Genomic DNA, 16,801 nt, shown 5'->3' on the forward strand with positions numbered 1-16,801 from the left:
CAAAGCAAGCCAAGGCAACCAAAATGAAAAGTAGGAAGGGGAAGGGAGTAGAATTTACAGCAAGTTTCCCTGATAAAGGTGTCAAAGAATATAAACAGACAGTTATCAGAAGAAGACGACACCAAAGTTATCAACAGACATATGAAAAATTGTCCAAAGCACTAATAATTAGAGAAATGCCTATTAAAACAACTCCAAGTACTAACTCATACCCACAAATTGGTTAAAATGACAGAAAAGAAAATGACAAATGCTAGAGGGAATATGGGAAAATTAATGCAATGCTGATGGAGTTGTGAACTAGTCCAATTTTGAACTAATTTGAAATATTTACCATGATGAATAAAAATCTGTAATCATATGCAAAGGAATATGAAATTACATACCTTTTGTCCCATCAATACTGCTATTAGGCTTATAGCCCAAAGAGGTCAAAGAAAAGTAAAAAAAGATATAAAAAATAAAATATTTATAGTGGCTTTTTGGGTTGGTAAAGAATTAGAAACAAAATGCCGCTCAATTGGACGATAGTTAAACAAGTTTTGAGATAACAATGTGACAGAATATTATGTTGTTAGAAATGATAAATGGAATGGTTTCCGAAAAACCTGGAAATACTTGTATGAACTGATGCAAATTGATGTGGGCAGAACAACAACAACAAAACTGATGTATATGGTCATAGTCAACATTGTAAAGACAATTAACTTAAAAAACTTAGCAACTGATCTATACAATGATTGATGACAATGTCAAAGGACTCATGATCAAAAATATCATGAACCTGAAGATGTCAAACTGATAACCTCAAGAGTATAGCTTGAAGCATATTTTTCTCTCTTATTTTTCTTGTCCCTTAACCTTGACAGAAAGCAGCTAATGTAAAAATATAGTATTTCCTGTCTGTTCAAAAGGTGGAAGCATAGGTGAAAAAAGGCAATGAATTTGGAACTGAAAATAAAAATTAAAACAAAAACAAAAACAAAGTAGGGGAAAAAGTACCCTTTTATGTAAAACAAAGAAAATACTCCAAACTCAAAAACATAGAATTCACAAATCACAATGAACTTTTCCTTACTATGGTAGAGAAGCATATTAAAATTCCTTGTTTGCAAAACTGAAAATATCAAAGCAGTATTTTTGGAATAATAATAAAAAAAAAAACTTTCAAGACTTCCTAGACTTGAAGGTAGTGATAATTTGAGGGCAAAAACAATTTTTGTAAGGAAATGAATTAAGCAACTTAGAACATACTCCTTAAGTTAATTGGAATACTGAGCATTGTAAGTTAAGTCTTATTTTCTTTATCCCCATGAAAAGGACTAGACGACTTCAAGGAAAATGCCCACTATTCTAATTAAAGAGAAGTATCCTCTTCATCATGCAGAAGATATTCTTCACTATTCAGGAGAAATTTTAATATTGATCTCAGAGCAAGCAGTCCTATTGATTTCTTTAGGTCAATAATACAAGAAGGAATGAGAACTAGTTTCTCATCTGAAATTGAAATTTTTAGATGTGGTGATTATCGTCTTTTTTTTTTTTTTTTTTAAACAGGCAACTGGGGTTAAGTGACTTGCCTAGGGTCACACAGCTAGAAAGTGTTAAGTGTCTGAGGTCAAATTTGAATTAAGGTTCTCCTGACTTCAGGGCTGATACTTTAACCACTGCGCCACCTAGCTGTCCTGGTGATTGTCTTCTTCAGGTTTCTTTTTAAAATATTGTTACCTAAAATTGTCTTGAGGGCAGGGATACGAGGAAATGACGATTTTGGTAGCTTCATTCTTTTTAGGCCAAAAATGGCTTGGACATTTTGATTAATATTAAATAAAATTGTTTCTGGCATTTATTTTTCTTTTTTTAATTAATTAATCAATTTATTTATTATAGCTTTTTATTGACAAAACATATACAAGGGTAATTTTTCAACACTGACCCTTGCAAAACCATTTCTCCCTTTCCTCCCATCCTCTCCCCCCATGGCAGGTAGTCCAATACATGTTAAATATGTTAAAGTATATGTTAAATGCAATATATGTATACATACTTATACAGTTGTCTTATTACACAAGAAAAATCATATTTAGGAAGAAAGTAAAAATAACCTGGGAAGAAAAATAAAAACTGGCATTTATTTTTCTGTTTAAAAAGAGCTATCATTAACAGAGAAGATGAAACTCTAGATGACTTTAAAATAAAAGTAGAGAGATAGTAAAAATATTCACTGTCACCACTATTATTCAATATCATAAAGAAAAAAAAATGAGGGGATATGTAAAAGAATTAACAAAACCATTACTTTTTTTTCAGGTTATATGATATATTTAGAGAATCCTAAGAGATTGAATTGAAAATTAATGGAAACAATAGCTAATTTAAATTATATAACAGGATATAAAATAAACCCACAAAAATTGTTAGTTTTTGAAATATTAAGGATAATCCAGCAGAAAGAGCTAGAAAGTGTAAGTCCATTAAAAATAACCAGAATATAAGATAAATAACAAAACATTCAGAGATTAAATTACAAATCCCCAATACAATGAAATGACCAAAAAAATTGCTCATCAGTAGACCATGCTAATATAATAAAAATGACAATACTACCAAAATAAATAAACAAATCCAGTGCCACAGTAAAATACTAAATGTCACTATGTAGAAAAAAAATTAACCTGGAAGAAATGATACTATAAAACAGTAATTTTCATAACAATTTGGTAGTGGTGAAAAAATAGAAATGTTGATCAATGAAATAAATTATGTTTCCAGAAAAAAACTGTGTTTGATATTTCTTGAGACATCTTTTAGGGAGTAAGGATTTATTATTTAACAAAAAATGCCAGGCAAATGGTTAAGCAATCTGTAAGAAATTAGGGTTAGATTAATACTTTATATGCCACCCTGCACAGTGAGTTCCAAATGGAGATAGAGCCTAGACAAAAAAAAATCTATCATAAACAAATTAGAGGAACAGGACAGGAAGGAGAATCTATAGCTATGGATGTAGAAGAGTTCTTAAGCCAAACAGAGATGATTTCATAAAATGGGCACTTTTAATTGATTTATCTGATGAGGGATGAAAAATGTTGAAAAAGTTGCTGCAGTAAGGTAAGATAGTGCAACAATTAGGGAAGTGTAAAAAGATTACCTTGCTGTGGTTAGAATCCAGTTGAGAATAGGTAACAAATTTATGTTAGATCTAGTTAACACAATTTCATTATTTTTCCCATCTGCATTCACCAGGAAGTAAGCAGAAACAAAGAGAGGGTGATTTTAAGATTATCGGGGAATAAACCAAAGCTGACACTAAGTTCTGTCCTTCATACAGATATATGCAGTTGTGGCTAAAAAGATGCATGCATGAAGGATTCTAGAATATGGCAGAGTGGGTCAGAAAATTTCAAGCTCTCCAGATTTTTCCCATCAACAGAACAAATTTGTCCTTCAGAGTGAACACAGTCTGGTGAAAAACAAAAGTCTAATTGGGGTGGAACAAGAGTTCTCTTGTGACAATCCTAGAAGAACAGAAGAAAGATCCCAGGACAGGGTTTAACCAATGTGAAGTGTAAATGCTAGTTCCATAGAAACGGCAAATGGGGAAACCCGGGGCTAGCTGGGGTTGGCTGGAGCCTCAACTAGAAGAATCATGGGGACCTTTCCCTCTTCAGCAGTGAGGGGAATGGGGATCTGAAAGTAGGAAGACTTGAGGGAATCCCGACTGATTTAAGGCCCAGTTGTATTGCTGAAATACCAGCACATCTGATGAGTGCAAAAATAGTGGGGCAGTAACACTCTGACTGTGGGTATTTGCAGAAGGAGCTTTTGGTTTGGGGTTCCAGGTCAGAGGAGAGGGCTGAAGTGAAGCTAGAGGAACCATCCCCCACTATGTCAGGATTAGCGGTGTTTACGTTAATAGTTTTCATTAATCATAATAATGATAATAATAATAGTAATAATGAAAAGGCAAAGAAAAAACCCAACCATATAAATTACTATGAGAATAGGAAAGAGCAGGGTTTATCTTCAGAAAAGGACAGTAAAGTAAAAAAGGCCTTTTCTACCCCAAAGAGTAATGCGAAATACAAGAGTAACCTTAAAGAGCTACCTGATCAGAAAGAAATCAAAGACTTCAAAAAAGACTTTGAAAATCAAACATAAGAGATTGAGGAAAACTAAAAGAAACAGAAAAATCGAGTAAGATTTAATTAAAACTGATCTGAAGAAGAGAAGATCAAGACGAGAAAATGTAAGAAAAATTGAACTACCTGAAAGCTATAACCAACAAAAGAACCATAATAATGCAAGAAATATTTTAAGAAAATTATCCCGGAGTGATGGAACATGAGGAGAAAGTAGACATAAAAAAAACTGACCCTCAAAGAGATCCTTTGTGGAAAACATATATAGCAATATTACTGCCAAATTTCAAAATCCCCAGATCAAAGAGAAAATTTTGGAAGAAACAAAAAGCTCAATTCAAATACGCTGGAGTTACAAACAGAATTGTACAGGATTTATCAGCAGATATAATAAAATTAGTTTAATTTTTTTTCTTTCTTTTTTCTATTGTTTTTTTCTTATTTGTGTTCAGTTCAATAAAAAAGGGAAAAAAATTTTTTTAAATGGATGCAGAATAAACCACCTTGTGTATATTTAAAGCCTGTCCTTTGCTTTCTGATGAAATGGCAATGAACTCAGAATATAAAAAGGCTTTAAAGTAAAACAAAAGAAAATGAACTTTTAAAAAAGGGAAGAATATAGGAAGAGAGGGGTGTATATATGGAAATATGCATTATGAAAGAAATAATTGAAATGGGTTCATGATTTAGATGAAGAGTGATATTATAAGCAAATTAGAAGAACAAAAGATAGACTACCTTTCAGATTTGCGGAGAATAAAGGAATTTGTGACCAAAGAAGAACTGGAACTCATAATTAAACACAAAATAGATAATTGTGATTACATTAAGTTAAAAGTTTTTGTACAAACAAAACCAATGTACACAAGATTAGAAGACAAGCAATAAACTGGGAAAAGATTTTTGTCTTAAAGGGATCTGATAAAATATTTCTAAAATATATAGAGAGAATTGACTCAAATTTATAAGAATTCAAGCTATTCTCCAACTGATAAATGGTCAAAGGATATGAACAATTTCCAGATGAAGAAATTGAAATCATTTCTAGTCATATGAGAGTGCTCTAAATCCTTATTGATCAGAGAAATGCAAATTAAGACAACTCTGAGGTACTACCACACACCTCTCAGATTGGCTAAAATGACAGAAAAAGATTATGATGAATGTTAAAGGGGATGTGGAAAAACTGGGACACTAAAATATACTGTTGGTAGAATTATGAACTGATCCAACCATACTAGACAGCAATTTGGAACTATGCCCAAGGGTATCAAAATGCATATACCCTTTGATCCAGCAGTGTTTCTACTGGGCTTATATCCCAAAGAGATCATAAAAGAGGGAAAGAGACCCACATTATATAAAAATGTTTATGGCAGCCCTTTTGGTAGTGGCAAGAAACTGGAACCGGAGTGGATGCCCATCAGTGGGAGAATGGCTGAAGTGATGGTATATGAATGTTATGGGATATTATTGTTCTGTAAGAAACAATCAGCAGTAAGAGAGTTGCAAGAAAAAATAGAATGCAAAACTTTAATAGTGAGACATCTCAACCTTGCACTCTCAGAACTAGATAAATCAAAACACAAAATAAATAAGAAAGAAGTTAAAGAGGTAAATAGAATACTAAGAAAAGTTAAGTATGATAGATCTTTGGAGAAAACTGAATGGATTCAGAAAGGAGTACACTTTCTTCTCAGTAGTTCATGGAACCTATACAAAAATTGACCATATATTAGGACATAAAGACTTCAAAATTAAAGGCAGAAATAGTAAATGCATTCTTTTCAGGTAACAAGGCACTAAAAACTACATTCAACAAAAAGTGAGGGGTAAATAGACCAAAAAGTAATTGGAAACTAAATATCATCCTCAAGAATGATTTGGTGAAACAGCAAATCATAGACACAATTAATAATTTCATCCAAGAGAATGACAACAATGAGACAACATACCAAAATTTGTGGGATGCAGTCAAAGTGCTAATAAGGGAAAATTTTATATCTTTAGAGGCTTACTTGAATAAAATAGAGAAAGAAAAGATCAATGAATTGGGCTTGCAACTTAAAAAGCTAGAAAAAGACCAAATTAAAAACCCCTAATCAAATTCTAAACTTGAAATTCTAAAATTAAAAGGAGAAATACAAATTGAAAGTAAAAATACTATTGAATTAATAAATAAAACTAAGAGTTGGTTTTATGAAAAAAACAATAAAATAGATAAAGCTTTGGTAAATCTATTTAGAAAAAGGAAAGAGGAAAATCAAATTGTTAGTCTTAAAAATGAAAAGGGAGAACGTTCCACCAGTGAAGAGGAAATAAGAGCAATAATTAGGAGTTACTTTGCCCAACTTTATTCCAATAAATTTGACAACCTAAGTGAAATGGAGGAATATTTACAAAAATACAGATTGCCCAGATTAACAGAAGAGGAAATAAATTACTTAAATAGTGCCATTTTAGAAAAAGAAATATAATAAGCTATTAATCAACTCCCTAAGGAAAAATCCCCAGGACCAGATGGATTTACATGTGAATTCTACCAAACATTTAAAGAACAATTAACTCCAATACCACATAAACTATTTGAAAAAATAGGGAACGAAGGACTCCTACCTAATTCCTTTTATGACACAGACATGATACTGATATTTAACTCAGGTAGGACAAAAATAGAGAAAAAAAATTATAGACCAATCTCCCTAATGAATATTGATAGAAAAATATTAAATAAAATACTAGCAAAGAGATTACAAAAAAATCACCCCCAGGACAATACACCATGAACAAATAGGATTAATGCCAGGAAGGCAGGGCTGGTTCAATATTAGGAAAACTATTTGGATAACTGGCTATATCAATAACCAAATTCACAAAAACCATGATTATCTCAATTGATGCAGAAAAAGCATTTGATAAAATCCAACACCTATTCCTATTAAAAACACTAGAGAGAATAGGAATAAATGGACTTTTCCTTAAAATAGTCAGGAGTATGTATTTAAAACTGTCAGTAAGCATCATATAATATAACTGTTGACAGGATAAAATATTTGGGAATCTATCTGCCAAGGGAAAGTCAAAAACTATATAAGCAAAACTACAAATCATTTTCCACACAAATAAAATCAGATCTAAGCAACTGGAAAAATATCAAGTGCTCTTGGATAGGTTGAGCGGATATAATAAAGATGACAATACTCCCTAAGGAAATCTACTTATTTAGTGCGATACAAATGAAACTCCCAAGAAACTATTTTGTTGACCTAGAAAAAAATAACAAAAGGTCAAGAATTTCAAGAGAGTTAATGAAAAAAAAAAAAAAATCAAATGAAGGTAGCCTAGCTGTACTAGACCTAAAACTATAGATAGATTCCCAGCGGTCATCAAAACCATTTGGTACTGGCTAAGAAATAGATTAGTTCATCAGCTAGGTTCACAGAACAAAATAGTCAATAACTATAATAATCTAGTGTTTGACAAACCCCAAAGACCCCAGCTTATAAGATAAGAATTCACTATTTGACAAAAACTGCTGGGAAAATTGGAAACTAGTATGGCAGAAACTAGGAATTGACCCACACTTAACATTATATACCAAGATAAGGTCAAAATGCATTCATGATCTAGACATAAAGTATGATATTATAAATAAATTAGAAGAATACTTTATCTCTCAGATCTGTGGAGGAAGGAATGTGACCAAAGAAGAAGTAGGGATCATTATTGATCACTAAATAGATAATTTTGATTATATTAAGTTAAAAAGTTTTTGTACAAACAAAACGAATACAGACAAGATTAGAAGGGAAGCAATAAACTGGGAAAACATTTTTACATTCAAAGGTTCTGATAAAGGCCTCATTTCTAAAACATATAGAGAATTGACTCAAATTTATAAGAAATCAAGCCATTCTCCAATTGACAAATGGTCAAAGGCTATGAACAATATTCAGATGAAATTGAAATTACTTCTCGTCATATGAAAAGGTGCTCCAAATCACTACTGATCAGAGAAATGCAAATTAACACAACTCTGAGATAGCACTACATACTTGGCTAAAATGACAGGAAACGATAATGATCACTGTTGGAGATGTGAGAAAACTGGGACACTGATACATTGTTGGTGGACCTGTGAACGGATCCAGCCATTCTGGAGAGCAGTTTGGAAGTATGCTCAAAAAATTATTAAATTGTGCATCCCCTTTGATCTAGCAGTGTTTCTACTGGGATTATATCCCAAAGATATCTTAAAGGAGAAAAAGAGATCCTCATGTGCAAAAATGTTTGTGGCGGTCCTTTTTGTAGTGGCAAGAAATTGGAAACTGAGATGTCCATCAATTGGAAAATGGATGAATAAATTATGATATATGAATATTATGGTACATTATTGTTCTATATGAAATGACCAGCAAGGTAATTTCAGAGAGGCCTGTAGAAACTTACACGAACAGATACTAGGTGAAATAAGTAGAACCAGGAGATCATTATATACGGCAACAGCAAGACTATAAGACAATCAATTCTGATGGATGTGGCTTTCTTCAATACTGAGATGATTTATACCAGTGCCACTTGTTCAGTGATGAATAGAGCCATTTACACCCAGAGAGAGAACTGTGGGAATTGGGTGTGTTACCACAACATAGCATTCTCACTCTTTCTGTTGTTGTTTGCTTTAATTTTGTTTTCTTTCTCATTTTCCCCCCTTCCTTCTTGATCTGATTTTTCTTGTGCAGCAAGATAACTGTATATGTATGTATGTATGTGTGTGTGTGTACATATATATACACACACATACACACACACACGGATACATTGGACTTAACATTTATTCTTACCATGTTTAACATACATTGAATTACTTGCCATCTAAAGGAGAGGGCAAGGGGAAGGTGAGGAAAAATTGGAATAAAAGATTTTGCAAGGATTAATCTTGAAAAGTTACCATGCATATGTTTCAGAAATTAAAAAGCTTTAATAAAAAAAAAAGAAATAATTTATTGTATTGGAATTAATTACTCTTTGAACAGTTCATAAAATTCAATTGTGAAAAAAAAGTTTCCTTAGATTTTAGCCAAACATTTTTTAGCAACGTTTCTTAGATTATCTGCATGCATAGATGTTAGTGACTCTATGCATGCATAGAATTTAGAAGTAGTTTAGTAGTCAAACCCAAATGTTAGACATTAAAACTTTAGTTGCAACTTTGAAAGAGGTCTCTAATTAAGATTGTTGGGAATCTGTTCTTGGATCTGCATTGTTTTAGTTTTATCAATGACTTGGACAAAGCTATAAATAATGACAATAGCAAATAACTACAACAAAGGATAAATAGGTTCCAAAAGATATCTTAAGGGAATGGAAAAAAAGAGGGAGGCTTTCCCTATCTCACATCTCACCCAGATTGGAGGTACAATAGTTCAAGAGTCTGATCCCTCTATTAATCAGCATGGCAAATTTAATCGGCTATTAGCTAGAAACCTGTTGATTTCAACCTTGTTCCTCTTGAGGAACAGAGGCCCCCCTAATTTTAGGGACCAATTATACTTACTGATGCTAGATTTAGTGCAGACACATACTCAGTTTAGCCAATTGAGACTCTATTTTAAAGCTAAAGAGATTCGCCAGTAATAGGAATTACAGGAGAGTATCACCATACCCAACCCCAAAAGATTCTACAGATTAAGAAAATTATTTCATAAGCAGAAAATCAATCAACAAGCATTTATGAAATGCAAAGCTTACTACATCTACAATTCAAGGATTGTTACACATACAGGAGATACAAAAAGTTTCTGCCCTTAAGCTTTCACTCTAATGGAAGAGACAAGTATAGTTAAGAATTCACTTTTATACTTGAGTTCTAAGACAATCAATCAATAAACATTTTATTAAGCACTTATTATATTTCAGGCACTGTGCCTAGTAAAGAAGGTATATCGTTCTTGCTCTCAAGATATGCAATCTAATTGGGGAGACAATATGCAAACAACTATGCCAGAGCAGGATAAATCAGAAATAATCTCAGAAGACTCAGATTAGATTTAAGAGGGCTCTGGAAATTCTTCCTATAGATAGGATTTTACCTAGGACTTGATGAAAGCTAGAATGCAGAGATGAGGAGGGAGAACATTCCCAGCATGGGGAATAGACAGTTAGTGAAAATGTCCAGTTAAGAAATGAGATAGAAGACTAGAAAGGTGAAGAGAGCAAAAGAAAGGTTATAATGGACTCTGAAAGCCAAAATGAATTTTTCATATTTTATCCTGCATATGACAAAGATATTGGAGTTTACTGAGTAGGAGGCAACATGGTCAAACCTGTGCTTTAGAAATATTATTTTGATAGTTGAGTGAAATATGAACTGAGTGGAGTGGGGAAAGACTTGTGTTAGGGATGCCAACTAGCAGGTTATTATAATAGACTGGGTCCAAGAAGACAAATATAATGAGGGAAGTATGGCTATAGAGGTTCTGTTGAATTGCAAGGTTAGAGTCTAAAGTGTGATATGGAAACCAAAAAATTAAATGCATTAGTCTGTTTTAAGAAAGGTATAATAGAGTATCTAGGATTAAAGAAATCAGAGTCCTACTATACTTTGTCCTGGTCAGATACAAACAAGTTATTAGAAATAATTTTCATATACTGTGGTAAAGAAACAGTATCATGCCACATGAAAAGTACCTGAACTAACTTAAAACTTAAGAAAGGGACAACATATGGCAAGAATGAAGAATAATTGTTTGTCTGTAGGGGGGGCAAAAAAATTAAGAACACTAGGGAGTTGCTGAATGCCAAAGAAGTAAGCTTGATATTAAAGAAAACTTCCTAGTAGTTAAAGTTGTTCAAAAGTTTAAAAGACTATGCATTAGGAATCAGGATAAGGAACTAGATTTTTAAGAAAAAATTCTTGTTTAAGTATGTTAGATGATTTGAAGGAGTATACAGACACACAGAAGCTCTGTTTGTATAACAATCTATATTATATTGCATAGAGTCACAGATTTGGAGGTGGAATGAACCTTAAGAGATTTACATGAGAGGAAAAGTGAGACACAGAAAAGTTAAGAGACTTGCCAAGATCACATAGGGAACTCGTGGGAGGGTTAGGATTCAAACCCAAATCTCATGACTCTACATTTATATTGTGCTATGAAGTTTATTCTTTTTTAATGTTAGATCCCTTCCATTTAAAAAAAGAATATTCTTAGTTTTTTTGTCCTGTCAAGATTTTCATAGCTTAGAAAAGATTTAATCAGCACATAAGTACAACTATGTAAAGATATACATATACACATGGAATCCCAAAAAATTTAGTACCATTTTGACCTTTAACAATGTTAAAGGCAAAGGAACTTCAGACAGATATAAAAGAAGAAAAAACAAACACATTGTATTTGTTAACTTACCACATTCTGTTAAATATTAAAGGCTTTGCATTAATGTTTTATTTTTATTCTGTATATTTAGTTTTGCTTATAAGTTACAACAACAACAAAAAATTAAAGCCATACCCACAAGTATATTAAACCAAACTTTGAAACACATCTTAAGAAAGTATTATATTTGACTAAATTAGTCTCATTTCTACACTCATCTAACTTTACAGGCCTCAGGAAGGAAGTAGACATGCTGCTTCATTAGTCAAGCAACAAGCATTTATTTAGAGCTTGTTATGTGCCAAGTACTATACTAAGCAGTCCTGATACAAACAAAGGCAAAAACCAATATTCCTATTTTTAATGGGGGAGACAATATGTAAATAACAATGCACATAAAAGATATGCAGAATGTAAAAATATATTATAAATGGACAGTAATTTTAGAGAGAAGCCCTTCATAGAAGGTGGGATTCGAGCCAATATTTGGGGAAAAAAAAAACTTAGTTATAGGTGCTAAGTAAAGATCTGTTTGATAAATGTCTCTATTATTTTGCTGAAATTTAAACTCGAAATGATTGAATTAAACTTAATCAATTATCATTATGGAATGTCAAGTGCCTAGCTGAAAGGGTAGTTATCACTGGATAAAAAAATAAAACCTCAATTACTAGGGAATGAACTTGCCATTCTACAAAACTCGACGGAAAAATGGACTGCAGTTTGGCAGAAACCAAGTCTAAACAAATATCTAACCCATTACAGCAAGGTAATCTCCAAATGTGCCTATCACAGCACAGAAGTTGGCTGCATAATGATTTCCAAAACTTTTACTCTGCTAAACATTTTAAAATTACCTAATACTCTTTGATACCTATGACTTAAAAAAAGAATCATAAACAAATTAAAGGTGTGAGAAAGAAACAGACTTTAAATTTAGGGAAGGGGAACATTCATAATCAAGTAAGAGAATATTACAGGACAATTTTGAGTACAAAAAATTGAAGTTTCCTCCCAAAAAAACAATGCAGGTAAAACTCAAAAAAATAAGCAATTAACCAGGGAAGAAATTTTGCAGCAAGATTCCTTGTTAAAGGTTTCATGATTCAAATTTTAGTAAAACCATTCTCCAACAAAATCAAAGGATACAAAAAGGAAACTTTCTAAGAAATTATTCATGATATCAAAAGCCTTATTAAAAAATGTTCTAAATCAAAAACAAGAGAAATGCAAATTAAAGCATTTTAGAGGCAACACATACCTATTAGATAAGAAAAGTTGCTAAAAAAAAAAAAAAAAAAAAGGAAAATGTTATGTTGGAGGGGCCCATTAATGAACTGATCCAGTCACTGGAAAATTATTTACAACTATGTCCAAAAAGTCACTAAATTGTATTCTTTGACAAAATAATACTTCCTAATAGAGGGAAACAACTCATATGTAGCAAAAGATTTAATCAATTCTTTTTGTAGTGGTAAAAAACCTAAAAACTAAGGAGGTCCCTTGTTTGGGAATAGCTGAACAAATTATAGTATGTTAATGTACTGAATATTGAACAACAAGAAAAGACAAAAAAGATAATTTCAGAAGAAAATGAGTAGAACTGTGAAAACCAATGCAAGATGAAGTGAACAGAACAATTTATACAGTAACAACACAATTAAAACAAAGGACTTCGAACTGATGCAATGACCATGTTTTCAGAGGACTGACAGTAAAGTAAGCTACTTATCTCGACACACAATGCAGAATAGGATATTTTTGAGAAATGACCAATGCAAGAATTTGTTTTATTTGACTGTACATATTTATTACAAGGATCTCCTTATCAATTTCAGTCTGGAACAAGGAGGTAGGAAAGGATTTTTGTTAATTAAAAATTTTAAATATTAATTGATAAAAATATGATTACTCTTCAAATTCATATTTGTCTATTCTCAATTTAATGTTTTATCATTAAGGAAATATTTCTATTCAAACACATTCTTTTCTAATCCTATAAAATAATAATACAATAGCCTAGCTCTATTGCTTCCCCAAAGGATTATGGATAGATTTTGGATAGTTAATGATTTCAGAGGGAGGAAAACTGCATCTTTTGGCTTCATTTTTAATCTTATGAATTTTATTTTATGCATTTAACTCCATTAAGCAACTGTTAACAGCATAAAAGAGCAAAGGTGTGTATTTGGTTTACAGATATAATTAAAAGGCAAGCAATAGTAGCACTTTGACTTAAGAGGGAAAAAAATCAGTCTAGATGACCAATAAAAGTTTACTTCATCTTATGAAATAACCTATGTGCCTATCACCATGGATGGTGCTTTAGAACAAAGTGCTATAAGTGGTAGAGGGTCAGTCAAGTCACCATAAACTGGGACAGGAAATTGTCAAAAGATAAGAGCTTCACTGAGGAGTATTTTAAGAGTTTGACTTTATTTTCCCATATTTTTTAACTGGATATCTAGTCAAATAACTTGTTCTTTGCAATGCAAACCAAAAAACAATAACAAGGCTATAAAACATTTTTTAAAAAATCTTATTTTTTTTAAACCAACACAGGGGAAGTAGATTAACCAAGTGGTGCAGAGGATAGAGAGCAAAGGAGGAATCCTGAGTTCAAATCTGACTTCATTAGCTATGGGATGCTCCGCAAGGATCACTTAATCCTCTTGGCTTCAGTTCCTTATTTGCAAAAATGAACTGAAGAAAGTAGCCAAATATTCCAGTATCTTTGCCAAGAAAACCTCAAAATGGGGTTCCGAAATGCTGGACATGATTGAACAACAATCCTCAAAAACAAGACAAAGCAACAACAAAACCCCAAAACAAACAAAAAAAAAGTCTTATCTGATAAGACATAACTGTCTTATGTATATTGGTGGGGAGTTCCCCACAATAACAAATTTAAAAATTTTTCTCACGTTTGAGTAGAGATTATGCATTTCTGTAGTTTGACCAAGTTTAGAAATCTGATTTTTGTACCATTTTTTTCATCAATATAGCAAAAGCATGTCCTTCTTTTGATGTCTTTCTCTCTGATCAATACATTATCCTTTATGTTTAATATCAAGCATTCACCAATTTCACACTTCCTATACAATCTAAGATACATGTATGGTAGCAAAATGAAAACACTTTTGGAAAATAATTGAAAGCTAGGTACTGACTGTAATGATAATAAATCAGTGGAAACTTTTCGAGGCTAAACCGATTTTCATTAATATGTATAAAGATCACATTTGCAAAGTACACGAGCAACGGGTAAAAGGAAAACGGGGTAAGAAAAAGTTTATCAATCTCCAAACTCCAATTTAAAAAAAAAAATACTCTCAAGCGTAGGATGTTCTTATACGAGGGTAAAAGAAAATGAGTTTTCAAAATGTCAAATATTCTTAACTATGAAAAGCTGAAGAACGGGTTAAAACTCCCCGGGACACAGAAATAGGGGCGTCCCCTAAGGAAGGCGAACTGCAGAAGGGCGGGGCGAAGCACGGCGGCTGGCAGAAGCCAAGCGCAAAGCTTGTCGTGGGGCATTAGTGCAACACCAGACAAAGGAGGTGCCCTCCCTAGCCCAAAGAAAGGAGGAGGGGGCGCCAGAAGTAAACGAATCAAAACTTACTCCTCGATCCTCCTCAGAGAGGAAGTCAGGGCCGTCGTCCAGGCCTTCCTGCAGAGTTGGCGCCGGAGGCACCCAGGAAGAAGGTGGGAAAGGGGAAATATAAAGGAGAGAAGTTAGTGCAAAGCGGGCGCAGCCCCCCACCCTTCCCCGCTTGCAGCCCCCGCCGTCCCCACGGCCCAGGCCGCGTGCCCGGACGCTCCAAGGAGCAGAAAACACCCACCATCATGGCTGCTCCAAGCCAAGGGCTAGCGCAGGCGCACAGGAAACGGAGGTCGGTGGAAGTCGGCAGGAGGCAGGCGGGGCGCAAGACACATCCGGTCTTAAAGATTCCAAATGCAGTCTCTCTGAGCTGTGGTGCAGCTTACTTTGCAGAGGGGAAACCGCGCGGGCATATTGTACTCCGTGTCCTGGGAGCTTCTTCTCTACTGTCTCCTCTTCCTCTGCAGCAGGCGGGTGTTCTCAGTTTGTCTAAAGTTCTTCCCAAACAATGCACACGCCCGTACGCGTAGGAGTGGAAGGGAATTTCCCCATCAATTTCCAATTTAAAATTTACGAGGTTCTGACCACCTTTTACAAATGATCTAGTTTTCTCCAATGGGAAGAAAACAGTCTGCAAACTGTAAGTCATTGAGACGGGCTTGGCTTCCTGTGGAAATTGTAGAAAGAATTCATCCTTAAGGACATGCTTAGTGAAAAGCAAGTTATTTCATATTAACTTTTAATTCATTAAAAAAATATTTTTTTTTTTTTGGAGTTTCTAGATTTGTAGATCTGAGAAATGCTGTAGATGCAGTTTGTCTAGATATTAGTATACTGCGAGGTCAAAAACTGTATCTCTAATATCTTAATTAGATGAGGATGCTTAAATTGTTTTAAAAAATCAAACCATAAAAACTGAATGTAAACAGAGTACATTACACTTCCTTTAATCAATCAGAGCCATTATGTAATAGACTGGGTCTAAGAGTATTTCATATAAAAGGGAAGAATCTATCTCAAAATTGGAAATAAGAAATTAAAGCATTCTGATCTGAAGGGTTTGTAATGCAGAAAAGACTATTTACAGGCAGGGGGAAGGGGAGAATTCACGCCGAATGAAGTTCCAAGAAAAGATTTACCTCTTTCCCCAACTCCCTTTTCTTAGTAAATATGATTTTACCTCCACAAAGAGGCCAAGACTTAATCAGAGAGAGTTAAATAAATGCAAAGTTAGATAGAAAACTCAACCTCTTCCAAGAAATTAGGGATTATTTCTAATTGAGGATTTAGTGATTATACAGAACTTTTCATTTTAGAATATAGTCCCTAAGTAAAAGAGAAGGACCTCTTCTTCCCCCCTTCCCGTTAAAATGAGCTGGTTATTGTAACTTGTATTAATTTTTAGCAAATGTCCTATTTTTATAGAAAAGATAGTAAAATGTAGATTTAGAATTCATTAAATGGCATGACAAAAGTGTAGTTGTTAATGGTTCAAATGCTTGTCTGGTAGTCTCCACTGGAGTGTTCCATGAATGTGTTCTATAGAGTTTAACATAGATAAAATTCTTACCAGGTCTATAAATGACACAAAGTTAGGAGAGATGGCCATCATTCTGGATGACAGGATCCAAAAAAGATATTAAAAACTTAGAAAACTGATTAATTCTCTTAGG

At 33.3% G+C, this 16,801-nt stretch overlaps 1 protein-coding gene across 1 annotated transcript in view; it reads right to left on the reverse strand.

Moving 5' to 3' along the window:
- SNX6 (sorting nexin 6) overlaps positions 1-16,801 on the reverse strand; it is a 163,079-nt gene that overhangs the window by 55,753 nt on the left and 90,525 nt on the right. The window contains exons 2-3 of the mRNA XM_031949301.1: positions 15,370-15,468; positions 15,150-15,197 (exon numbers count right to left, since the gene is read on the reverse strand). Coding sequence (XP_031805161.1) covers positions 15,150-15,197; positions 15,370-15,468 — 147 coding nt within the window. The remainder of the gene's footprint in view (positions 1-15,149; positions 15,198-15,369; positions 15,469-16,801) is intronic.

This window comes from Sarcophilus harrisii, chromosome 2 (genome assembly GCF_902635505.1).
Source record: "Sarcophilus harrisii chromosome 2, mSarHar1.11, whole genome shotgun sequence".
NCBI lineage: Eukaryota > Metazoa > Chordata > Mammalia > Dasyuromorphia > Dasyuridae > Sarcophilus > Sarcophilus harrisii.